Source organism: Lepisosteus platostomus, chromosome 10, assembly GCF_059453375.1.
Source record: "Lepisosteus platostomus isolate fLepPlt1 chromosome 10, fLepPlt1.hap1, whole genome shotgun sequence".
In the NCBI taxonomy this organism is placed as follows: Eukaryota; Metazoa; Chordata; class Actinopteri; order Semionotiformes; family Lepisosteidae; genus Lepisosteus; species Lepisosteus platostomus.
Window position 1 is genome coordinate 52,689,401 of NC_142620.1, and position 25,572 is coordinate 52,714,972.

At 51.0% G+C, this 25,572-nt stretch overlaps 1 protein-coding gene, 1 long non-coding RNA gene and 1 other non-coding gene across 4 annotated transcripts in view; 1 reads left to right on the forward strand and 2 right to left on the reverse strand.

The window, feature by feature from the left end:
- Nucleotides 1-1,568: 1,568 nt before the first annotated feature.
- On the reverse strand, nucleotides 1,569-7,046 carry LOC148654012 (uncharacterized). 2 transcript variants are annotated; one of them, XR_015924919.1, is made up of 4 exons: nucleotides 4,441-7,046; nucleotides 3,669-3,841; nucleotides 3,157-3,236; nucleotides 1,569-3,009 (listed from the first exon to the last, which is right to left on the reverse strand). It is a non-coding gene; the product is annotated as an uncharacterized LOC148654012 (long non-coding RNA). The 2 variants fall into 2 exon arrangements; XR_015924918.1 differs by having other exon boundaries at nucleotides 3,669-7,046.
- Nucleotides 6,335-6,407, forward strand: trnaf-gaa (transfer RNA phenylalanine (anticodon GAA)). The gene has a single exon. It is a non-coding gene; the product is annotated as a tRNA-Phe (tRNA).
- Nucleotides 7,047-8,839: 1,793 nt separating the features above from the next.
- gpc4 (glypican 4) overlaps nucleotides 8,840-25,572 on the reverse strand; it is a 39,604-nt gene continuing 22,871 nt past the window's right edge. The window contains exons 2-9 of the mRNA XM_088597170.1: nucleotides 23,387-23,545; nucleotides 20,081-20,472; nucleotides 18,018-18,183; nucleotides 15,642-15,772; nucleotides 13,953-14,093; nucleotides 12,945-13,069; nucleotides 12,348-12,523; nucleotides 8,840-11,898 (exon numbers count right to left, since the gene is read on the reverse strand). Coding sequence (XP_088453296.1) covers nucleotides 11,681-11,898; nucleotides 12,348-12,523; nucleotides 12,945-13,069; nucleotides 13,953-14,093; nucleotides 15,642-15,772; nucleotides 18,018-18,183; nucleotides 20,081-20,472; nucleotides 23,387-23,545 — 1,508 coding nt within the window. The 3' untranslated portion in view covers nucleotides 8,840-11,680. The remainder of the gene's footprint in view (nucleotides 11,899-12,347; nucleotides 12,524-12,944; nucleotides 13,070-13,952; nucleotides 14,094-15,641; nucleotides 15,773-18,017; nucleotides 18,184-20,080; nucleotides 20,473-23,386; nucleotides 23,546-25,572) is intronic.

Sequence of the window (25,572 nt, forward strand, 5' to 3'; positions counted from 1 at the left end):
CGCTGACCCTTCTGTTCGCCTGCAGCTCAGCTCCTCTGTCCTGGAGCAGAACTGAAGCTTGGAACAGGAGTCTCACGGTACAACAGCCACGCTCTGAAATAACTGCAAGGAGCACACTGTAAACAGAACGACGACGTTACTCTCACGCCACCTTCGTCTCCTTCCCTAACTCCCCACAATCCCCTCTGGCTGCGTGTCCGTGCAACTCTCGTGCTCCCTGCAGTGCTGGGAAGGACCAAGTTCAATCAGCTCTACAGAGAGCACATATTCAATTTTAGGACCTTGGAGACCTTCATCTTTAATAGGATTATGAAGCTTATGATTTAATATGCTTGTTGCAGGGCTGAGCTGCAGTTGCAGGTTGATTTGTGTGCTTTCACTAAAACGGTTTATTGATGTGTTTTCCTGCCATTTCCTGCTCTGTCCCACTGAACCAAAATGCTGACCTTTTCCCAGATATATTCTTGCACATTAGTATTATAAATAGTAACGCAATTACTGTGAAGATGTCAGACAAATTATTTATATTAAGAAACCCGACACAGGGCCGGCTGAGCGGACTGCACGCAGCACACTGCTGTGGAGTTTGTGCTGTTCAGAGAGAGGAAACTAACCAGAGTCTCATCACACTGACCTGTCCTAGTAAACCTGGTCCATTGTGGGCAGTTGAAAGGAGCAGCATGACTCTGGGTGACATCACCGGCCTGCTCAAAGGACCCCCACATAGCTGACCTCGCATTCGCCTGTCTCCCTGTGATAATGTGATAAACTGATTCAAACATACCATCTGCACACTGGAAGAAGGCTCAACACCAAAAACTGTGTTTTCTTTCATGGTTTCCAGCATGGAATGGACCTTTACTTGTTCTATTTCATAGTGCGGGATCGGGATACTCAGTTTAAATACAGTATTCCCAGTTCTAAATAACACTTCAAGCTATATGCAAGAATGAGTGAATTCCAATGTCCTTTTCTCCTGCATAAATTTTGTTCCACATTTTTGATCCTCAGATAGCTGCAGCTGAAACGGCCAACATGGCAATGTTTTTATTTCTGTCCCACGTCAATGTTGCTGTATCCCGCACGTTTAAAGGTGGTGAACTCTTTTAGAAAACCGAGAGCAAAATTTCATTTCGGCAGCCGCTCTCTGCATTTGCATTGAATCGATGAATGTCTCTCTCCATAGTGGGGGCCCTTTTGATGGAGACTCATAAACGATCTGAGTGTCTCGGTCTCTTTAACCAGGGCTGCCACAGGTGTTTCTCCTTGTGTCCCACTTGATCAGACTCTCCTCTACTGCTGAGCATGGGCAGTGATGCCCAACACCCACTGTGTCATTGACACGACAGTGCGTGATGCTTGCTCAGCTCCAGCCAGCGCTGCTGAACACGCCAGCCTCTGTTCCTGAGGAAGCAGATTACAATCAGCACAGTGGCTGTGGGGCGACATCAGAGCTTCCTGATCAGAGGCCCAGATAAGACCTACCAGTGGCTCTGATCCAGGGCAAGGAAGCGGCAGAGCAGAAGATGAGGACGCTCCCTTCTTTACTAAGGAAAGGATTCAACCCCTTACTCACTTAATTCCTTTATTGTCCCAGATGATAAATGTGCTTTCCAGGCAGGTAGACGACATAGTACTGTACACAATACATCTAACACCACATGAACCTTTTAACAAATAAGTGACACACAGTACATGTACTGTACGATGAGGAAGAAAAAATAAACACATGAATAAAGTCAAATACACAATCAAGTTGTCCAAATTAAAGAAGGTTAATCACAGTGGAAAACAGGATTGTTCTAATGCATTTCAAGTTGTGGTGGTAAAAAAAAAATAATCAGAAAACAAATCTATCAGACACAGTACAGACCAGAGGTGTCAAATTCAGATTCAGTTCCTGGAGGCATGTGGGGACTTTTGGTGTTTGTTTCATCTCAGGTTTACAGTTAATTGATCTCATTACTGGCTCAGTAACGGAACTACCTCATCAATAAGGTTATTTAAAGATCATAATTCATGGGATCCACTTGGCTCTCAGCGCAGTAGCTTCAGGGGTTTATCGTCCTTGTAAGGCCTAGTCTTTAGTGTGCATGCACTGCCGTCTCAGGTCAGATTATAATATAATACAACTGTGACTTGTACTTAATCAATTAATTAGATGTCATGAGGGCAAAGGTTGAGCGAAAAGGGAGAAGCCACATTAGGCACACTGGAATGGAGTTTGCTCATGTGATGCAACAGTTTGCCCATCTCCTTGCGGTCTTAAAGTACAGTAGGTCCTCCGAGCTCTGAATTCCAGGGATAATCAGCACAACAGTACGCTCGTATCCCAAAGACCTGCCCCTGCCCTCATGCGGATAAACACAGACATTGCAACATCCAGGCACCTGCAGCAGCGTGTGGAAATGCAGAGTAATGAGCCCTAACAGGGCTGCAGTCCCACATGCAAATCAGGCGAATCGATTTTCCTCCTTCTGGTTGTTAACGGCATCATACTTGCACTAATAAGACTCCATTGTAAAATGGATGGGTCTTGTGCTCCCCTCACCATTAACTCGTTAGCCATGTCATATTAATGAATTGAACCTTGTTAACGTTCAGGTAATTCAACATAATGTGATGATGTTAAATTGCCCCTAGAGCATAATTCAATCCCCACCCCCTCACCATCACGCGCCATATAATTGCACTGGGAATAGAAATGTGGAACTACGAGCAGAGCCGTAATAAGTCTATTCCTGTCTTCATGTGATGCTTGCTTACTCAGCTGTACAGAGATAAAGGGCAGTTAATTTCCGGGACACCAAGAGATGCCTTGCTAATGATCAGTGATCTCTGCACACCGGGCAAAGGACATTTCACTGTCTGTGCTACAGCTGCGTCAGGGTAGTGAGTCTGGAGTTTTAGCGACACACTGCATTTTCACCAGGTGATAACTGCTACTTCTCTTGTACAAGAACTCTACACTCTTTCACCTCCCACGCTGCCTGGAAATGTTCTGAGGTCCTGTAAAAGGGGGGAAAAATGTAAATTCACATGAATAAACAGACAGCTGGGGACGTGCTCTAATTCAAGTGCTTCTATGTTCAGCCAGAGAAAGTTTACTAAAGACCGTAAGAATGATGACAAACGAGAAGAGGCAATTTGACCCACCTTGCCCGTTCAGTAGGTATGAGCTATTGGATCAAGGGTCTCACCCAGTCTTTTTTTGAAAGAAACCAGATAAACCCGGCCTGTCGGCAGAGGAGAGAGAAGGGGAGAGGGAAAGATTTATCTGAGAGACAGAGATTGACGAGGTGCACAAATGACCCTTTCGTTATCGGCCCCGGCTTTCGGCTTTTTGAGGGACTAATGAGCACTGGATCCTACTGAGACCAACGAGGAAAGCTTAGCCAGGTGCTGAGGAGGGAGTGTTGCTAGGCATGAAGCCAAAAAAGGGCTTTATCCAGGTCCCTGTTGGCTAAACCCGCATCCTGGGTCTGGATGAGGACTCTCAATGCATATGAGCCTGAGCCATTTCAGGCCTGGGAAAGTGCAGGCTCTTCAACACACACACCAACACTGGTGCACTGAACACGTCATCCATGCTACCTAATTTATAACAAAGTCGCACGCACTGCCAAGCCAAGCTCAGATTGTATTCGAAAATATGCATAAATATTTACCCTTCTGTTTCACAGAAGAAGTTCATCCAAAGGGGAAGCAGCTTGCAGGATCGAAAACTGCTGTGCAATGACTGAACAGCACTCAAGGGCCCACCAGTGGAGGCCCAGTCCACCCATGAGTGGATCTGCTGGGGCGATGTTGTTCCACCTGGAACCCCGGCCACTGGTGAGCTCTGCTGAGGAAGCACGAGGTGTCAGAAACACTCATTTGACCGGGGTGAAGAAGAAGCCAGGTTTCTCCAGGAGCCCCTGGGCTCTACTATCTGGGAAAGTTCCTACAGACTCCGGGGAGTCTGCACTGTAGGAGGCACTGCAGCGAAGCCAATGGCCTTCCAGGTCATAACACCTCCAGGAGTGATCTAAAGAGCACTGCAGCGTCCGGTAGCAGGCGATTCTGTGTACTTCTCCATCAGCGACTCCTCCTGGAGGACTCTTGTATCATAACATCATAAGCTCTGGTTCGGCACAAGACTCTTACAAGCTCTGCGCCCGGCTTAGAAAAAACAATGTTGTTGTTTTTTTTTAAGAAAGAACAGTGAAGCACAGACCAGAGGGCACAAGTGGGGATCTACGTGGACGTGCATTTAAAACTTGGAACCGGAGACACTTCCTTACACAAAGGGTGGTGGGGGTGTGGATCAAGCCACCGAGCCATGATCCTGAAGCCAACAATCTTGTTAATCCTTCAGGAAAAGGCTGGATGAAATCCCCAGATCAACCAGCTGCTACCACACGACCGAGGTGTCATTTGCAACCTTTCTGATGTTCTTACCTTCGGACGAAGAGGCGGAACGGCTCTCTGAACCGAGCGGAGGGGCACAAGGGAAAGGAGGTCTTGGGAACGGGCTGACTCGGTGACTCCTGTGGATCTGCAGAGGTGGGGCTTTTCCCCAGAGCGAAGCCCTAATAGCACCGGGCCAGCAGCTGACCTGCCCGTGCTGAGGGGCACAGACCGCACTGGACACGCAAGCAGAGGGGAGACAGTGCTAACATTATTATTATCCACGCAGGGGAGCTGCAGGAATCCGCGTGTGTTCGGGGAGATCAGACAGGGGGGAAAAGGGGGCGCACATTCAAACTAGAGGCAGTGCAGGAGTGAAGCCACAGCAGGCAGGACGTGTGAAGAAACAAACCGGTTCGCCTGTCCTCCAGCTCCGCCGCCGGGCTCTGTACCTGGGCTGGGGTTCCGGTTGTTAATCGAGCCGGCTGAACGGCGGCGCGGTCGATAAATCATCGCTTACCTTCACAAACCTTCCGCGGAGAGCTGCCAGCGGGGATGCTACATTTTAATTGAATTTTAGCTAGGTGATAATTAAAGCGGTAAATTATCTCCTCCGCGCATAAATTAAGTTTGCCGACTTGGGGAAAATGCTTTTATTTCATTTCCAGCGAGGGCGCGTAAATCAGTCAAAATAAATAAATCACCGCGAGATCGGCACAAGGCGAAACCGCCCCGTAAGCACTTTCACCGAACCGGCAGTGATCGAGGGAGACCTGAAGGTGACTGTGAGCATTTCTGGGCTGTGCCAGGTAAGACCAGCCTCGATTAGGCTACAAACAAGAAGTCCCCAAATTCCAAGGGCCTTTAGCGTGGCATACTAAACATAATCTCATCGTTGTGCGCTGTATCACTGCCAGCGATTTGTTCAGATGCAGTACGTGACTGATCAATAACTTCACTTTTACTGGCCTGCGTGGTGTTGTTGATCAGCTCCGAGAGCCTAGGCTGACGTGTCAATAGATCATTCAAACGCAACATAAACACATAAGCCCCCGGATCCGCATGGTCTGTGTCCCAGAGTCCTTAAAGAGGTCAGTAGTCACCATTAAACATCATTAGTCATTCCTCCCAAGCTCTTTCAGATCTAGACTCAAACCTTCTTCTCTGGAACGGCCTTTACTTTAACTGGCTCTGTAATTTACCCCTCTGCTCCTGCTGTATTCCGTATTCCGTATTCCCATTGACTATCTGCTTTCACAGTGCGTTTGCATTGTGTATGTATTGTGCATTCTTTGTTGTTGTTCTGTAAAGCATTTTAGGGGCATACAAGTAAATCATGTAATGATTCATAACCTGTGCTGCTAATATTAATGCAAGAGAAATTAAGGGATAAATGGACCGTTGCATCTCATATCTGGAAACCAGCTGGCTAACGCCTGCCCCCCTGTGGACAAATTGTATATCGTTTCGGATTCACCGCTTCGACAGTACAGGACGATAATTTACAGGTGGAAAAACATTATTTAAAAATATATATCTTTATATTAATTAAGTTATTAATTGTGTGCATAGTAACGCCACACATCAACAATACAACGTTTTAAAGTCTTTAGTTATTGTTCCTCAACTTGTAGTTATTTTTCTAATGTTTTATTTTTCTTTACCGTGGAGAAATTCAATTTTATGTAGGAACATCATTTTTATCGAATGTACAAAATTCGTTCGGCTGCCAAGATTTTTTTTCAAAAGACCGATTTTGTTACGGTTTTTAAACTACGACTTCGCAAGAATCGGCTTCGCTGCGTTGAAGCTGGTCAAATAATCACGTGTCCGCGATTCCAGTCGGCGGTCAGTCAACACTGTAAGATGCAGTAATTTGAAACACGTTATGAAATATAATAAAAGATTCGTTCAAATACAATTGTATTGGGGAAAGAAACTCACCGCCGAAATAGCTCAGTTGGGAGAGCGTTAGACTGAAGATCTAAAGGTCCCTGGTTCGATCCCGGGTTTCGGCAGCTTTTGCTGAACACTAACAAAATTACTGGATTTTATTACTGCGTGAATTCAGGTTTATTTAATCGGTAGGCAGCAACTATGCAACAGACGTTTGCAATATAGCGGAGACGAATACTTTAAATAACTTGATATAACCTGGAATATTTGTTTCGGTCCGAGACTTCGTGGAAATAACAAAAATGTTCAAAAAAGTAATTTCAAATTTAAAAGCAACCGTCTGCAACACGCAGTCCAATGGTTTGTACCGAGAACAAATATATACCAGACAGTACTTTTACCTAAATTATTGCATTTTGTGAACACCAACTTAATTAATAGTGTCCAATTAAGGGTTGCAACCGTGACAACACTGTCGACGTTTTTGTTGTATTTCATTTCGACAAGTCGAAATTACCACCCGGCCTCCACACTCGCCCTTTTTTTTTTTGCGTTCGGCTTTGCTTTCTCTCGCGGCGAAACCCCAGCGCCCCCGAGCTTCCCTCTCGCGCAGAAACACGCCACTCCCACCCCGCGTGCGCCAGGGGGAGCGCCTGGCCTCGCCTGCGGGCGCCTTGGCAGGAGCCGTGGATCAGTCACGCGAGAAGAGAGGCGGAGCGTGGCTCCCTGTCAGGTGCGGGCGGCGTCTGGTTTGCGCGGTATCGTCCTCCACACGGAGAATTATTGTTCGGTCCTGCCCGTTTCTCCCACGGGGGGCCGACTGTGGAATTCACGGAGTTTTTTTATTTACAGGCTCCCGGTTCTTAGGGTGACCAGGCGTCCTCTTTTTTCCCCGGACGTGTGTGTGTGTGTCTCTTTATGGCCATGAGAAACAATGTTTAACTTGTTTCATTGTATTTCAAAATGTTTCGTCAAAATCGATCACTTTTCAACCAAGGAGGACGTCTCCTAAGTTATCATGTCTTCATTTTTACCTCGGATGTTAAGACGTTTGTATTAAAATGAAAACAACAACAACCACCTTTGTTTAAAATAGGGCTGTATTTTAGTTTTTTTTCCTTGTTTGCCATTATTGAAGAGAAATAGCAACCCTGCAACTGTTTAAAAGTTTACTAAATTGAATAAAAACTAGAGCATTTACATTGATTTTTTTTATTATTATACAATATATAATAATATATATTTTATATATTTTTATTTTTTTATTGTGGTCTGGCGCACTATGGCTGCCATCACATCATCCAGGTGGGGCTGCACATTGGTGGTGGTGGAGGGGATCCCCATTACCTGTAAAGCGCTTTGAGTGGAGTGTCCAGAAAAGCGCTATATAAGTGTAACCAATTATTATTATTATTAAAAAAGGAATATTCATTACTTTGGAGGCGTGTGTCGAGTGTCGATTATCCCCTCCGTCCTCTTTTTTGAAAACCAAAATATGGCCACCGGTTCCTCGTGTAAAAAAAAAAAACATCTTGCAAGGCGTCGAAATCAGAATTTCCCCAGTTTCATTCATCAAGACGACTATGCAAATAAGAATTTTAAACCAATATTGCAGATTACTATGATTATGTGTCAGCTATTCCAAACCCGGGAATACCCAGAACAGCGAGACATTTCACTGCAGGTCCGACAGTGCAACAGCCTGGTGTTGGAAAAGGAGGGTACCCCTATCCGCCCCGGACAAATGGGGTGTCCACCGCGGGAGCCCTCAATCCGTCAGATTTTTTAGGTCACCTTTAAATCCACAATTTCTAAAGGCCTGGAAGAATTGGCCAAGGGTCAATTAAACAATTAAAAGCTTGTTTTTGTGGTTTCAAATGGGATTCTGCTGTTATTCGCTCTGTGGCTCAGGATCTGCGCCTGTGGCTGGAAGGTTGCCGGTTCAAATCCCACGACCGGCAGGGGAATCCTACTCCGTTGGGCCCCTGAGCAAGGCCCTTAACCCCAACTGCTCCAGGGGGGTTGTATGAATGGCCGACCCTGTGCTCTGACCCCCAGCTTCTCTCTCTGTCTGTGTCTCATGGAGAGCAAGTTGGGACATGCAAAAAGACAAATTCCTAAGACAAGAAATTGTATAGGGCCAATAAAGCGATCATCTTCAGTGCTCAAGGACCAGTGTTCTTTTTATCGAAACTCGACTTGCTGAATTGATCAAGTGCCTGAATGGGTGTTTCAGTTCTTTAAGTTAACCTTAAGTTAACAGTAACCTTAAAGACCCTTTACAGAGGTAAAGGCGACCCTTAACAGGACCTGGACTGGGACTCTCTGGCACCAGGGCTACAGACCCCTGGTCTACAGCTTTTCCATCCAGAGGGGTTATTGACCAGTCGGCTCATTATTGCCCGAACTGGACCAGTCTGACAGCTTCTGTTCTTCAGGAGAACTCTGAAAGGACCATGAGAAGAGTTGAGCTCATTCTGTCCAGTATCAACGCAGCACAGTTCACAACCAGCGATCGGACACGTTATAAAATAAGCAGACCAACAAGAGAAACTTAAATATTTGCAGTCTTTATTTTAACAAGACTAGACATTTTTCCACTTTTGTCTCTTTATAGCATCTATTCCCACGATCTCCTTCTCTGCTCCAGTCATAGTTATCTGATACAAAAGAAAATAGGTTCCAATGGATTGTTATGGTCTCTTTCAGAGACATCTAGAGTCTTTATAAAATCGCTGTCTGTATTTACACACTTTCGGCTGCTCACACCCGACACCTGAACAGGACCCACTGTGTGCGGACATGGGCCAGGCTGGTGGGGCCGCTGAGGTGGTGTGTGTGTGTGGGACGGGTCTGGTCGGGCCTCCTGGGCACCTGGTCTCCGAGCATGGGCCCAGTGCCCGCCCACTCCTGCCCCAATACACAAACGCACCTGTACCCCCAGCATCAAACACATGCCGCCAGAAGTCAGTACGGCCACAAGAGACAGCGGTTCTTGTAAACCGATCAGTCACCCCAAAGAGGACCACGTGGGAAATGAGGACATGACAGCACCCTGAAATCCACTGCCAAGGAGGCGACGAATCCCGATTTTCTGTTGGCCGGCAGTGGTCGCCCTCTTTGAAGCCGAGCGCGCTGCATGCTGAAGCAGCCGGGCGGCGACCTCCTGACCCCCGGGTGCCCAAAGACGGACACTCTCCGAGGGGGGCACACTGCCCGCCAAGCGCCCTGCCTCCCCATCAAGAAAAAAGCTCTTGGTAAACGGACAACCTGAAGTTAAAAAAAAAAAGTAGCTAATTCTTCAAAAACCTATAAAGAACATGCCATTTTTACCTGCGTATATAAATATAGATACTTTAAGTACTGTATATCAAATACCTATGGATGCAATCTTTTTTTTTTCCTGTGAGCATGTCTGATTTTTCAAAAATGCCTTTTTTTAAAAAAAAACAACATGCAATTAAATAATTTACTGTACAAGAACTGAGGACGTGTGACAATGGGAAGTCTCTGATGGTGGATGAAGAGAGCCAGCGACTTGCTTCCTGCCAGTCTGGCTCATTCCACTGGGACTAACTGCAGTCGGAACTGGAGGGACTGGCAGCCGGCAGGCAGGCGCCCTGCTGCAGCCAAGGAATGATTGTGAGGAACAGTCAAGCCCGAGGGACACGCCCGGCCGTTCCTCTGTTAAGCACTGCTGTGGTTCCTACAGTTTCATCTTACCCTGTATTCACTTCATACTGATCAAAGGCTCAGCCAGTATGAATAAGTATACCTAGAGCACACTGTTCAAGGTACACAATTCAAAGGGCACTTTTGGCATAAATTATCAGGTATGCAACTACACCCCACTCAAGGCAGGGGTCGCCTGGAGCAGGACTGACCCTGTGGTGGTGGTGGTGAGGGCGGGGGTTACATTTTCCTACAAGAGACAGACATGCATACGCACCCAGACAATCAGGCCTCGAGAATCGGATCTCCACCGCCTCCGAGAAACAAAGGCAGGGGGGTTTTGCCTGCGGTGCCGTCTTCATGCAGTGCGCGCGCGCAGACACACACACACACACGAACAGACCGTGACACGCACACACGCCGCCACACAGACACCTCTCACTGACTGTCTGGAACACCGTGTCGCCAGGGCAACACCTGCAGAGGCAAACTGCATTAAAAAACCTTATATTTCAAAGAAAATCTGTGTAATACTTGCTCTCCTCATGGCATCTGAAATACTGGTTTAAACTACTGATTTGTTCAGACAATCCAGTCTTGGTTTCTTTAGTAAAAACACTATTATAAAAAATCAGCACAAGGCTGATGCTTAGTGCTACTGGAGAAGCTAGATTAAGCCGTCGCCTGAAAAGCTGTTTTGCACTTTTCCTGTGTGCAATGAGCTGCTCAAAGCCGCGTGAACCCTGGGCACAGATCCTCGGCGCTGCACGATCACGGTCCTGCCTTTGGACTCGATGTGCTCTGCTCAGGCTCGTCAGCCAGAAACACCAGGCCTGCCTCCGACTTCTCAGCTGCCAGGCCAGAGGACCCAGAGCGGCCGGACACCGGGGGGGGGTCACTGGCCGACACTCGCCCACCCCTTGCTTCGCCGCCGTGCTCACAGCGCCCCCGCCTGGCCGGGAGGAGCTCAGGCGGGCGGGTCCGGTGCGGGCAGTGACCGCTGTGCGCCTCGGAACGGTTCTGAACAGGCCACTTCCACAGCCCACGCCGCCAGTGACACCGAACCCAAATCTCCTCTGTGCAGCACGATCACAGAACGACACCCTAGGCGGAAAGACTATCTCATTTTTTTAAAAAAATCACGCATAAAACATTTTAAAAAAATCAAGAACAGGTGTGGGCCACAAAACGTTACTTAAAATATTGTAAAAAAAAAATCATCTAACAATCGCATTGTAAAAATCTACAGAGGATTTCCTGCGAGCAAAGCAGGTTGTGTCTGGGCTGAGAACTAATGGACATACACACAGACTGACTCACACACTAACTCACACATCACAGTCTTGCACCGACCGCGTCTGCGGTGACCCTCTCACAGACACGCTCACTACTGGGGGGAAAGCAAACAGGAACACTGGATTAGAAGGCTTTCGGCTTTCGGGGGGGGGGGGGGGGGGGGGGAGGTGTTGGGGTGGGGGGGGGCAGCTACAAGGCTGCAGGGATGGCTTCTCGACCCTGGGAAGGCGGCAGCTGGCTTGTCTGCCCCCAGCGGTGCACTCGTGTCCGTCAGAACAGGAACAGAACAGGAAAACAGAATGTCCAAAACGAAGGGAAAAAAAGCTGGAGTCCCCAGCTGGCAAGCAGGCCAGGTGCTGATCACAGTCCTGAAGGCGGTCTCTCTCGCTGAGCCTCCTCCTCCTCCCGCTCTGCCCCGCCCTGGGCATTAGCTCCGCAGCGCCAGCAGGGCCAGGGCCGCGGCCGCCAGCGCCAGCCCCAGGGCCGGGCCGCCCGCCGGCCCGCCCGCCGCCCCGCTGTCCACCCCGCTGGCCTTCGGGACCACGACGCGCGGCTTGATCGCCGCGGTGGGCTGGAAGTCGAAGTCCGCCGTGCACTGAGGGCCCTCGCACCCGCTGCCGCTCTCCTCGCCGCTGCCTTCCTCGCCTGCGGGGCAACACGGCCAACGTCAGCGACGGGGGGGACCCGGGTTCGACCTGCTCGGGCTGGCCAGGCTACGCCCACCCCCACCCCCACCCTCCTCCCACTGCCAGGAGCTGCTGGCTCTGCCCGGCTGAGGTACAGACTCGGGAGATACTGGGAGAATCGGGCCGGCAGCTGCATCACCACTGAACCTCACCGACTCTGCACGGTCATCACAAACCCCAGGGAGTTGCTCAAAAAGAGTAGGGCAGGTGTCCTGGCCACATCTCCCCCTGGGCCTTTACCAGACATGGCCTCCTAATAATCCCCATCTCTGAACTGGCTTCATCACTCTGCTCTCCTCCCCCGCGGAGAGGCTGAAATCCCAATCACGGCGACATGACCCAGGCTCCAACCCGAGATCGCAGGCTATGGCCTTCTCTCAGGGAGGAGTGGGTCGGCCCGTTACTCACTCATGTCGAAGAAGGACACGTCGTTGCCGCTGTGGGCGCTCTTCAGCTTGTTGGTCATGATGCGCAGGGTCAGGATCTGCCGGCGAATCACCGCGTCAGGCTTGGTGATGTCCACCTCCACGTCGGGGTTGGTCACCTGGTTGGCTAGTCCATTTCCCATCACCACCGACTCGTACCTGGAGCCAGGGGGAGGGAGGGGGGATACGATCAAGCCCAATGTGCCCACAGAAGCAGCCTTTATCACGCCCCAGTCACACACCCCCCCTTATCACTTCCAGCTTTGAGCTTTCCCATCATCCATCAGTTTTCCAATTGCTTTATCCTGTACAGGGTTGGAGGGGAGCCGGAGCCCATCCCAGCATGCAATTTTCCCAGATTCCAAACCGGGCGGCATGTCTCTGAACTGCCTGAGCACACGGGAGCACCCGGAGGAAAGCCACACGCACACGGGGAGAACATATAAACTCCATACAGACAGCACCCAGAGCTGAACCCAGGGCCCCAGTCCAGAATCGAGCCCGCGGTGCCCGCTCCGTCAACAGAGGGGCAGGATTCGAGACGAGGCGCAGTGAAGACGTCGCGAGACGGTGACCCCACCTGCTCTTGGCCGTGCCGTTCCAACACTCGTCCCCGGTGCCGATCCGCTCCCCTGTGCACACGCTCTCCGGCAGCGTGGACCAGAACTTCTTGGCGTGTTTCAGCTTCTTCTTGATGTCCGTCACCTGGAGAGAGGAGAGAATACCTCAGACCACCGCATGCGACAGGTGCTGCCGAAACAGATGACCTCCCTGAATTAAGATGAATCCCTCGCTGCGGGCAGATCGACTGCAAGATCTCTCAAAGATCAAGGACAAGATCCTCAGCGTGTCTGTGACACTGCGGAGCTGCCCTACAGACAGCAGTTTGCAGGTAATGTTAATGATAATAATGATAATGTTTATAATGATAATAATGATAATGTTTCTTTATTAGCCCTATACAATTTCTTGCATTAGGAATTCATCTTTTCGCATACCCCAGCTTTTCTCCATGGAGACACAGACAGGGAGAGAAGCTTGGGGTCAGAGCGCAGGGTCAGCCATTGTACGGCGCCCCTGGAGCAGTTAGGGTTAAGGGCCTTGCTCAGGGGCCCAACAGAGTAGGATTCCTCTGCCGGCTGTGGGATTTGAACCGGCAACCTTCCAGCCACAGGCGCAGATCCTGAGCCACAGAGCCACCGCTCCGCCGGGTGTGGACCTGTTTAACCCCAGCCCTGCAAACCTGACCTCTACTGCAAGAGATCTATTCTACTGACTGCAATATATGCGTTTAATCTGAATAAAAACACAAAAAATATCAGTACCGTTGGTGTGGGGTTTGTATTTCAAGGGTCCAGAAGAACACACACTGCAGTATGTTCACAGTGTTGAATGCTGTTCAGCAAAGTCAAACAGTTTGGCAAGTTACCAGTTTATCTATCGGAGAGGCTGTGAATCACAGGAGCCCACTGAGGCCTATCATGCTCATTGGGGTGACAAGTAGCAGACCGATCTGAAATTAATCCCGACTGGTCAGTCCTGAAGCATCAGTTGCCAGACCTGGACAAAGAACTGCCCGCTGTCTTACCAGTCTGTCCAGGCTGGTGCCGGCTGCGGTTGTAGGCCGGGCGTCTGGGCTGTAGGGGCGGAATCGTGCGGCGAAGCCCCCCTCTCGTACCGAGCGTTTGGACACCTGGGCGGGCCTGGGCTGGCCACAACCCTGGAACACCTGGGAGGAGCGAGCGAGGGAGAGTCTCGGGTTAGATACAGGACCGGAACAGAAACAGAGCTTAGAAATAGAGGTCTCGCAGAGAAGGAAGACAGTCGAGAAAAGATCAGCCAATCGAACGTACGGCGCATGGGCTGTCGAACCCAACACAGCAAGAATGAGCGACCAAGGATGTTCTGCTGCTACTCCCCGACTCCTAGCCACCTGTGGAGTTTCAGATAACATGATCCCAGCAGCGTGGGACCTCCCGGGCAAGGGCAAGCAAAACTCTGGAGTCTGTAGTTGAGATTAATGTAGTCCAGTTTAGACTTTATTTGTTAACACGGACAAGTGAGATGTTTCCAGAAGTGTGATGTGAGTGTCGCCTAAACGTCCGCATCACATGTGCAAGCGTAGAGGTCACAGATATCCGAGATTATTTTTACAATGAAACGGGAATATACCTATAATGACCTTATTTCCTTTCGCCGAGACAGGTGGAGGGGTGTCTCCTAGCAGCTAGCGACACCCCTGCCTGTTCTAAACACCAGACACAGCCTTAATGACCACAGTGGCCACCGGCGTCTGCAGACACCTGCGGTGGTGGAAGTTCAGGAAGTCTGAACGAAACCTGAAAGGGCGAGTGGCAGTCTGTCCTGTTTTATCATGTTAGTGAATATGATTTTTCTTATGAATACACACGGATGTTCTTGTGGGGGTTTTTCTACACTTCTAAAGAACACGCCAAATGACAGCCAACACTGAGATGACGTCGCTAGCTGGTGTCTTCTGCCATCTCGACAGAGATTGTGCCAGACACTCTTACACTGTACCACGATCCTAACTCGTGTCCACAGTGCAGAAAACGAGAAGTTAAGAGAATTCTGAGCTGCCCAGAATTCATCCTCGTCTCATCATTCCAGCTGAGTTTTGCTGACTTTAAGGAAGCCCATGCACAAACTCTGGCGATCAAGACTGTCCATCTTCTATCAGAAATCTGCCATTCCCTGCTGCAGGGTCACCTCAGGACTGAAAAACCCCACCGACACACAGTGGGTAGTGGAATATAGCATCATGGGAGCACAATGTCATTTCATGAAATTGGTGTTAAATGTTGACTTTTTAAAAAAAAACCACAGTGCTAGGGAATGTTTAAACAACTGAAATACATCCACGTTAAACACTAACGTGATAAACAGAGAAGGCCTGCTTCAACAGGTTTAAAGCTCAGTTAATGTGTAACCCAGTTCAATCTGCATTTAAAAGCATCTTAATGAGCAGTGGAGCTCAGCTGTGGCGCTGAGGGCTTACAGTAGGACTGTGTCTATAACTGTTCATGAAATCAGACAGCTGGGACAGCAGAGCTGGACTTGCATTCATTAAGACAAGGAGGACTGGCCGACAGCCCTGGGAAAGCTTTCAGACTGAAACCAGTCAACACAAGAACGAGCAGCGCACGAACATTCGACTGCCTCTCTAACAGAACCGGCTGCACTCTCGGGGGGAGACACAGCGCAGAGGTCACGGCGCGCGGCGCGCAGGACAAGACGGCTTTCGGAGGAGCCCCACCTTCTGGGAGACCTGCACGCTGTTCTCCTGCATGTTCATGATGGCTTCCGAGATCTTCACGTCGATGGGGTCCATGACCGACTCGAAGTTGAAGGGCCCCTCCAGGCGGTCGGCCAGGCTCAGCATAGCGTCTGCGGGGGGGGGGGGGGCAGAGGGGTGTGAACCTGGGTGCTTCAGCACACAACAGCAGCTGCAGCATTACGGATAACCCTGCAAAAAACCCTCTTACCACCTTTTATAGTAGCAGACAACTGAAACGTCTTCAGTGTATGTCACATTTAAGGGCATTCAAGCAAAGTACACACATGTTGCTGAATTTCCACATGAACTAACTGCATTTCTCAACTTTAGCCGTTGCCCTTTAATTTCTGTCTCTGTCGTCATATTTCTCTCCTATTTCTCGCTACAGCGCTGCTGTTCTGTTGCACCCCAGCAGACAAAATTCCACGAATCCACCATGGGCCGTGCAGGAGGAGGTTCTGCTGTGAGCTGCTACTTGCATTCCTGCTTTGGCAAAACTGAAGGGGCGGATATAGAGTTTCGACAAGTCTGGCCCCGGGCTGCAATAGGAGCAGTACATGCTCCTGGAAGGCCGTCACTAGAACCTTGCGTGCTCAAGGGGCTGACTGAGATTCCTCACCACAGCGGGGGAATGGAGTGTGAACCAGGCCTGAGCGCCACGCACTGCCTTACTGACACACTGAACTGTGATAATCCCTCCAAGAACTAACTGAATGTGTGGCGGCCGGGACAAGTTCATGCACTGCAGCCCTCGTGCCACATGGGGGAGCCAGTTAGCAACTTCACGCAGCTGGCTCAACTGTGCTGGATATGGGGCTGTATGAACTATGACCTACAAAAGTAATCAACATTCCAGAAGGGGCTTCAACTCAGTGATCGATAAAGAAACGCTCTCATGCCATGCAAAGGAAATACCACATAAACCCTAAATAATTTAATGACGTGTTAACATAGCTATTCAAATTTAAATGATCATGCCTGTACAACAAGCAATTCTTAACCCTTGCATTGCACAAATGTTCTGTACACTACACTGGTAAATGAACACAGGTCCGCCGCAGTAGAAGGACAAATTGTACAAAATGCATTGTTACACACTGGAACAGAAAATGTGTCTTTCTTCCTCCCGCTGTACAACATGAGAGGTCTAACACCACCATCAGCAGTGCTCGGGTTAGTTAACCAGAATGCAGCTCCAGTACTTTAAAAGCCCTGCCCGGCTGTGTCGCTTGCGCATGCCGACACACACCGACCGGCAGTGATCTTCCTCCTTGGGCTGCGCCCGCGGAGAGGGGCCACGGGCACCCCCTCGTCCCCCTGCGGGGCGGCAGGGACAAAGCCAGAGGGCCGGGAGCGCGTGTTGCCTGGGACGCAGCTCCGAGTGTCCCTGCCCTGAGGAATGTGCTGCTCTCTTTCACAGGCGGGGACACAGAGCACAATCAGACCTCCAGCAGGGCTGGCTGTCACCAGCCTGAAGGGGCAGCGAAGGGGGTCTGATTGAGACTTTTCTCTTTTAATTTCTGGAAGGCGGGGAAGGGAGGGGGTGAGCACTCTCCTTTCAGGAAAATGTAAATCGGATCCCCTACATTCTTGCGAAATTCCTGTGAAAGTCTCCAAAGGGAGACTCGGCCATTATTATTAATTTTCTCCATCTTTAATCCCATTACATCATTTTAGATTTTCCGAGCTCCAAGAGGTTTTTGCGCCAAAGGGAAATTGCTCTCTCCAGGCAAAGTCCATTTGTACAGCCTGCTTTTGAGCCAGACAGGGACAGAGATAAACCGACTGTTAAAGCAACAGACCAACAGTCCACATGTTCCCCTAAAATGCATGCGATTTTTTTTCTGTTAGTTCCTGGAACAGACAAAGCAGGCTGTGCTTACAGGGAACTTTATCACCCAGAGTCGCTGGGCAAGCTTCAGAGAAGGTTACCGATGACGACCATCAGCTGGCTGCTGAACAGTTGCGTTACGACTGCCAGGGGAAAAACATCTTCACATGACTGTGCAGGCAACTGAACCCTCCATGTGTCAGAGGGCGCAAGAAGGACACAAGAAGTCGTTCCTGTTTGCAAACTTTTCCACATGAGAAACAGGAGGCGACAGCAGGGAGGGGGCAGCGGGATCCAATCGTGTCCCGAAACTGTGCAACACGGCCCCTGCATATTGCAAAACCCCCGCTAGGATCACAAATGCTAAATGAGAAAGCCCTGCTGGAAACTGTTTTTGGACCATTTCAAGAATTGTAATGCCTTTCCAAGTACTCCCCTTTTGAGTTCTGGCACAGGCATGTTTGAGGTTTTTTTTGGACCCGACCTCAGGCCCCCAGCCCCCCCTCCCCCTCCCGCCAGCTCACCCAGGAAGTTGTTCCACTCGGTGTCCAGGTCAGCCTGGTTGGCCAGGCAGCCCTTCATCACGTTGAGGCAGTAGTTGCGGCAGGGCTTCAGCGTCACCTGCCCGCTGCAGTAGGGGCAGTACATCATCTTCATGGCGGCCCGTACGCAGCTGGGGGAGGCGTTCACCTGGGTGGGGGGGGACACACACAGATAAAACCCCCAGTAAAGACTCAGGCCTGACAGTCAAGTGAGCTTAACTCCTGGAGCTACTGCCCTGACAGAGGGCCCCCAGTCCTCCCCCTGGCCTTGAAACACTGCCTGTGCGTCACCAGCGCCCCTCACAAATCCCCTTCGACTTTTCAAGATGCTGAAAGACCCTGAGAGCAGATCTTAAAATATGCCCCAACTAGAAAACTGAAATTTGTGACTAAGAACAGCACTGGAGCAAAACACAGAACAGACAAGAGCTCCCTCAGGAACAGCGTAGGAACTACCTTCCCACACACATTAATTCTGCTGGGGTTCTAGCATAAAAATCAGTAAAAGGCATCAGTACATAAAATACCAAATTGACATACTGACAACAAGGCATGCCTTTCTCCACAGATACCTAGAGATCTAAAATTTGAGCTGATCTCCCTTCACACTTTGTCACACCAACTTTTCCAAACAGAGAACCGATGTAAGTCACAGGCCATTAATCAGTTATTTCCAAGGGTTTTCGACTACTCTTGTTAAGGAATTGGGAGGCATCGCTGAGTCGCATAATAATCTCCTTTCCTCTTATTAATTTTATTTTTGCAAAGCCGGCTCTGCAAGGCACCATGGGTCAAGTCAGAATTTGGCCTGTCAAACCCACACAATTTAAAAATGATAATGTTGCTCACATGTGCTCACTGGTCAGCACCTAAAAGAACCGGCAGCAAAAACGTCTTACAGTTACTACAGGCAGTAGTCGTAATCTTTACTAAAAGGACCCTCTGGTCTGACAAATGTTGCCAATTTTCAAGAACCACGCTTTTCCTTCAGCACATGGCTAGCAGCAGACCCTTTAAAGAGCATGCTCCACCGTCAGAGCCAGGTGGGTCTGCGAGACACACCACTGCTGTCGCCCAGTTGCCCCCAGTGGCAGAGAAGTTCATGATGTTGCAACCAACTGGAACATTGGGGCGCAGACTCGAACCGGTTTAAGACGCGTCAAGAGTCACCTCTCAGGGTGCAGACACATCAAGAAATCAGACCCTGAAACAGTCAAGTGTTCTGCCCCAGCTGGGAGGAGGTTGCCCCTGAAGCAAACAAAAGGCTGTTTGGCCCCCGACAGAGGAGCCCCCTCCCGGATCTGATCAAACATGCCAGGACCCCAATGCCTGCCGGCTCTCTGAGCCAAGAGTGAACTTCAACAGGACAACAGCTGCACACAGATCCCATCTCCTACTGCTGGAATTTGGCTGTGTAACGAGTGTATCGCTGGTTCAAGAGTTCCCTTGTGCTCGGTTTTTATTTCCGGGAACTGCAGCAACTCAGACGGGCATTCCTGACGCAGGGGCGCTGCTGATGAAACAGACTCGCTATATCACCCTGCAACTCACCACTGGCAGCCCACTGGAGCTCAGCAGAGAGTGGGCCTGGCCAGTACCTGGATGGGAGACCTCCTGGGAGAAACCAAGGCTGCTGCCAGAAGAGGTGTGAGTGGAACCAGCAGGGCGTTTCTCGAAAAGAGTAGGGGCGATGTCCTGACCAAAGTTCCCCCTGGCCTTTACCCATCATGGCCTCCTAATAACCCCCATCTCTGAACTGGCTTCATCACTCTGCTCTCCCCACTGAGAGCTGGTGTGGGGAGTGTACTGGTGCAGTACAGCTGCTGCCACATCACCCAGGTGGGGCTGCACACTGGTGGTGGTGGAGGGGATCCCCATGACCTGTGAAGCGCTTTGGGCGTCCAGAAAAGCAATATGCGAGTGTAAGGACGATTAATCAACAGGACAGCCCGAATATCAAACACACCCATCGCCCCGGGAGGGGGGAGGGAGCCAGTACCGCACCCCAAGTTGTGTGGACGCCGGGGCGAGGGGGGTCTGCTCACCGTGGACACCTTGCCGACCACCTCGGGGATGAGGGCGAGGCCCTGCACGAAGGTGCGCGCGGCCACGAAGGCCCGGGTGATCTGCAGCTTGAGCTTGCGCGGCTCGTCCCCGAAGGGCCGCAGCTGCTCTGTGTGCTTGCTCACGCACTCCATGTAGGCGTCGGAGAAGGAGTGCTGCACGTTCAGCAGCCGGAACATGCGCTCCAGCAGCTCCGCCCAGAACTCCGCCAGCATCTGCTCCAGGCTCACGCCCCCCGCCACGTAGTACCGCCGCAGCTCCTGGAAGAAGTGCTTGAACAGCTCGGCGTTCTCCACGTACATCAGCCCGTAGGTGCGCACGAACATGTTGTGCAGGGACAGCCCGGCCTTGTCCAGCAGCTCCCGGAAGAACTCTGGAAAGAGAGCGGGAAGGAGACGGGAGAGAGGGGTCAGCGTTCCGGCTTCCGGGGGAACTGCATCCGTCGCGTCAGCTTTTGTGGGACGCGGCCCCCCCTGGCAAACGGGGTACAGTCTCGGCACGCACACGGGTGCCCCCGCCCGTCTTGTCTGAAAGGGGTTCACCACCACTGCTGCCGGAGGGGTTGAAGGGTGCTTTGCCCCTGGGAGCCCGGCCCGGCCCCTCGAAGCGCTCCTCTGTAAGCCAGGGAGCTCCAGGCCTCGGGGCTATCTGCAGGAAGCATGGGCGGCCCCTCATGTCTGCAGTGTACTGCGCACTGTAAAGGCTGCATTGTAAAACCTCCAACAAAAAAGAAAGGAGATGAAAACCCAAGAAGATGATGGAAAAGAGCACCTACACACACAAAAAAAACAGGAATTTGTCTCCCCTTAAAGCTCTCTGACATTCCTCCTGTTTTATGCTGTGGTTTCCTCTTGACATCCCTGTCCTGCTCGAGGTCTATAGGTCACAGATGAAGGCTTTGTACGAACACTGCGTGAGGGGTGGTTCTGGGTGGCGATAGTGGTAGTTGTGGTGGTGGGGGGGGAGTGGGGTCTGATTTTTTTTTCAGGGGAGGGGCAGTTTTGTCTCTCTTCGTCTTCGAAGAGCAACGGAAACAGCAGAAAGTCTGCCGGCTTGCAGATTTTCATTAAAACGAGGCGACCGCTAACAAGCGAGCCTGACTGCTCTCCATTCAATGGAATTTTTTCGTGCGCAAATTCCTTTTTTTTCCTTCTCCTGCGGCCAATTCAATGGGATTAGTGAATCCCCCCCCCCCGCCTCCTCCTTCCCCTCCTCACTAAGGTCCCCATGACCTGTAACCCCTCCCCAACCATCCTTCAGTCTCCCCAGCCTGCAGAAGCTCTTCTTTCCCTGCAGCCCCAGAACAATACAGCTCTTAATCCTCTGGAATGCTTTAGCCCTTTCTCAACCTGGGGAGAAAAGGAATTCCACAGTCTCGCGCGCGGCCCTCCATCAGCTCCTCTGTGCCATTTCTATAGGCCTTCATTAGCACGGAAATGGAAAACTCCAGCACACACCCTACTTAGTAGATTTATAGGTGATTACAAAAGCATTTTGTTATTTGCCTCCCCCAAAAAAAGATGGTGGTGGTGGTGGTGTGGGAGGTTACAACCCTGAAAGGCGCTGAAAAGAAGTTACGTCTGGGCTCTGGTTGAGTCTTTGGAAAAGAACAGCAAGAAAATAAGATTTCTTTGCCCTGATCCTAAGGGTTTACAGAAATCAAACATCCTGCTGCAAAACGCCTGACCTCCGCAAAAACCAGGTGCCGTGAGCCGGACCCCCTCCCTCTCCCGAAACCACACGCGGGCCGGGCACCTCTTCTCCATTCTGTCCAGGGATTTAACTCCCCCTCCTCCTCCTCCCTGCCTCCCCAGGGGCCCGAGATCTAGACTAAATCCCAAACGCACCCCCGCGGTGTCGCCAAGGAAACCGGAAACACCGCGGGCCTTTCCGTTTGCTTTCAACAGCCCCGCGGGGGGGGAGGGGGGGAGGGGGGGTTGTTGCTCCGCGCCACGCTCGGCCACAGCTCCGGCAGCCGCGGCTGGGCTGGGCTCGCGGGGGACGCAAGTTTAAAGTCGCGGAGAGGGGCCCTGCCTGCGGAGCCCTCCTGTAGCACGAGCTCCACCCGCCTGGCCGCCCCCCGAGTCGCTTCATGAGAAACCCGGACCCTTATTAACGTACCGACGTGGTTTCTCTTTTGGGGCAGTAACTCGCTCTTCCCAGGTTTAGGAGTTCGGTGAAAAAGCCCCAGGGAAGACCGTCCCGCTGCCACAACCACAGGGCTGGCCACCCCCTGCCTCCCCTCGCACACAGGGGGCGGGGGCACAAGAAGCAATGGGGGGCAAACTGAGGCCCGTTACTGGCTTTGGCCCCCAACACCCCCCTCAGCCCCCCACCCTCAATTAAACCCCGAACCCCTAAAACAGCAGATGGCACGAGCCAGACAGGACCTGCAGGGAAACCGTGTGTAGAACCGGAGGCCGACCTGCAGGGCCCCTCATTCAGGACCCCCCTAGGTCTTGCCCTGACTGCAGCTCTCCGCTCCCATAAAAAAGGAGACGCTCTCTCTGCCTCGAACCCGGGGTGGAGACTTTGCGCGGGGGGGGGGGGGGCACACCTATTGCCCGACGATGCTCCTTCACCCCTCGGCCTGCTGCTCGAACCCTGCAGCTCGTGTTTCAGTGAAGATTTGCGAGCTTTCCTGCAGTTGACTCGCCGAGCTCCACCCTCTTGAACTCTTCGAAAAAATTCCTGCCGCTAATGAGTCTAAATCTGCTCAGATGTTTACTAAAAAAAAACCAAATCTTAGAAATGCTCGGAATCCACACGCTAATCCAGGACCTGAATGGGCCGGTGCAAATCTAGTATCACAGCAGGCACGGGCTCAGGGATTAGACATCTAATTTTAAAACTTAAAAAAAAAAGTGTTCCTTCCAAGGCCAGGTGTTCGGCTTCGCCATCATACTAATTCCGTATCGACACCTGAAGGGTCTCGTTTCTTTTCCTTTCAGCATGGAATAAACCTTTACCTGTTCTTAATACTAATGAAGCCAATGGATTTCCAATTTATTGTAAATAATCTGGTGATATATTCAGTTTTCGGCTGCTGTCAAGTAAATCCCCATCTCCCGCTGTGAAACAGGGACACTCCCAGGGCACAGGAGGAGATAAGCCTATAGTGAACAACAGTCGGAACCCCCTCTCCCAGCTTGAACACCAGGAGCTGGTGAGGACCGGTGTAGCCTGGCGAGATGGAGAGGCGCGTGTGTGTGTGTGTGTGTGTGTGTGTGTGTGTGTGTGTGTGTGTGTGTGTGTGTGTGTGCGCGCGCGCGGGGCGGGGCTCTCACGGTCGAAGTGGCTGTGCCGCTGCTTGAAGGTGCTCTGCAGCGTGGAGCTCAGCTGGCTGACGGGCGCCTTCAGGTCCGAGCGGCTCTGCTGGCTCAGCTTCTCCTCCATCTCGGCCGTGCAGCAGGTGAAGCCCTGCGGACACACCTTCAGGTGGGCACCTGCAAGCAGAAGAGAGACTCCGTCAGCCCGGGGCCAGAGAGACCCCAGTCCCCACACCCCCGGGGCAGGGCGCACAAGCCCTCCGAGCAGCGCCGGTACTGCAACCAACCCTGTGGACCAAGCCGAGACCCGCCGCTTTGCTGATGATCAGCCACTCGACTCAGAATTCGGTCGGGGTTTTACACGTTGGTAGACGCATTCGAACCCATGTCCGCAGGCCAGCGTGGCAGCAAGAGATCAAATCAGTAACATAACACCCCCCATCAGACGACTTGTGTCTCTGAAAAGATTTTAATACAACTGCTCAAATGAATGAACAATAATAACCATCAGATCAATGCATACATTATCACAGGCATGTCAGCAGCTTCACTTTACATTCACACATGACCATCAAGGCTCATACTGATAACACAGCCTGCTATATTCTGCTGTTACCCTGACTTCCAACAGCATAAAGCAAACCGTATAGACACACTGCTGGCATGCTACAGCTTCGCCCCTCTACACAGCTGGGCTGACTGAAGCACTAGGAGAAGGACACGCAGTCTGCACTCCGGGTCCTGAACTCACAACCTTTGACAACTGTTAAGGTTCAGAGCCCCCATGTGTACTCCAGCACCTGGTAGCTTTACACAAAGATAATTCAGCATTTCACAAGGCTCTCCTGCCGTTTCCTCGGGACGCCCTGCACACTAGCCAGGGACAAGCCTGTGTATACAAAGCACCTAAGGCGGCAGAACACAGCGGGCTTTTAAAATGTCTACCAGGAAGATATCACTCCATACACTTGCATACCCCTAACATATGAAACTGGAAATTCTGTGCACAGCAAAGCACAAGAGACAATCAATTAAATGTGGCTACAGATGTTACCACAAACACCAATTTCCGAGAAGACCATCACAGACTCTCTCCAAACTCCAAAACACTTCTGCTAAAGATCCCCCCCACTCAATGTCCACGGCACTGCTGCGCATCAACAGAAGTTCTTGTGGCCGAGTACGAGCTACAGCTCGAGCCTAAATGCTTTAAATTCATTTAGCTAGCAGGGCGGGCAACTCACTTATGAAACGCGCACGCACAGACTGCAAACACTTACTTAAACCAGCAGCGTGACGCCACGAGTTTTTAATTATTGTTATGGTGCACAGATTGCAAGACCGGCCAGGCATCCGAAGTCACGTGGCCCTACCCTGGTTCACCCTCTTGAATTACGAGGGCGTCTAGAGAGCTCTCAACACGCCCTGGAAACTGCACTGCAGTGAAAGGGCCTGCGGATATGAAGAGAGCAGAGGCTGAAGGAAGGCAGAACAGCACCAGGTGGCCGGAAGAGAAAGGGGTGTTCTACAGGTGGCAAGTCCAGAGCAGAGAGACTTGAGACCTGCTTTTCTTTTTAGAGAAGCCCCCTCCCAGCCAGGGGAACAGGCGGCCACGCTCTTTGCAATAAAAACCGCAGCCCAACAGAGGAGGAACTCTTTCAAGCTGAAATCCTCAGCACTGTAACGGCTCTGCAGCATGGCTGGGGATCTGGATCAGCACCTCTCCAGCACACCCCCTCCTCCCTCTGCCTGATCCCACACACCTCTGACTCGGGGGATGCTCTCGCTAACCCAGGGGGTCCCCCCAATTTCCATGCCTCACTTGAGGAATGCACGCCACACCCACATTTCCTGTTATTAAGAACTGGCCTTTGCACTCCTTAAGCTGTCTAAGATCTTGACAAATAAATGGTTTTCATAAGACTCGTAAAGCTTCCTGCCTTATCGATGACACCAGCACAGCCCAGGGAATAAACGCAGACGTTTTGAAGTCTGTTACCGGATGCGCTTCCCTAATTATATATACACACACACAGCTCGTATTGGCACAGCTGGCTAGTCTCACACCGGCAGGGTAGAGCCCATTCGGATTCGGCAGTGCTTTGCAACAGGGGTGCCAACAAGCTGGGCTCGTTTCAAGAAAAAACCCCTAGCTTATTTTCCTGCCCCCACCTGCCTCCCCCTTCTCGCAGCGAGAGGTGCAA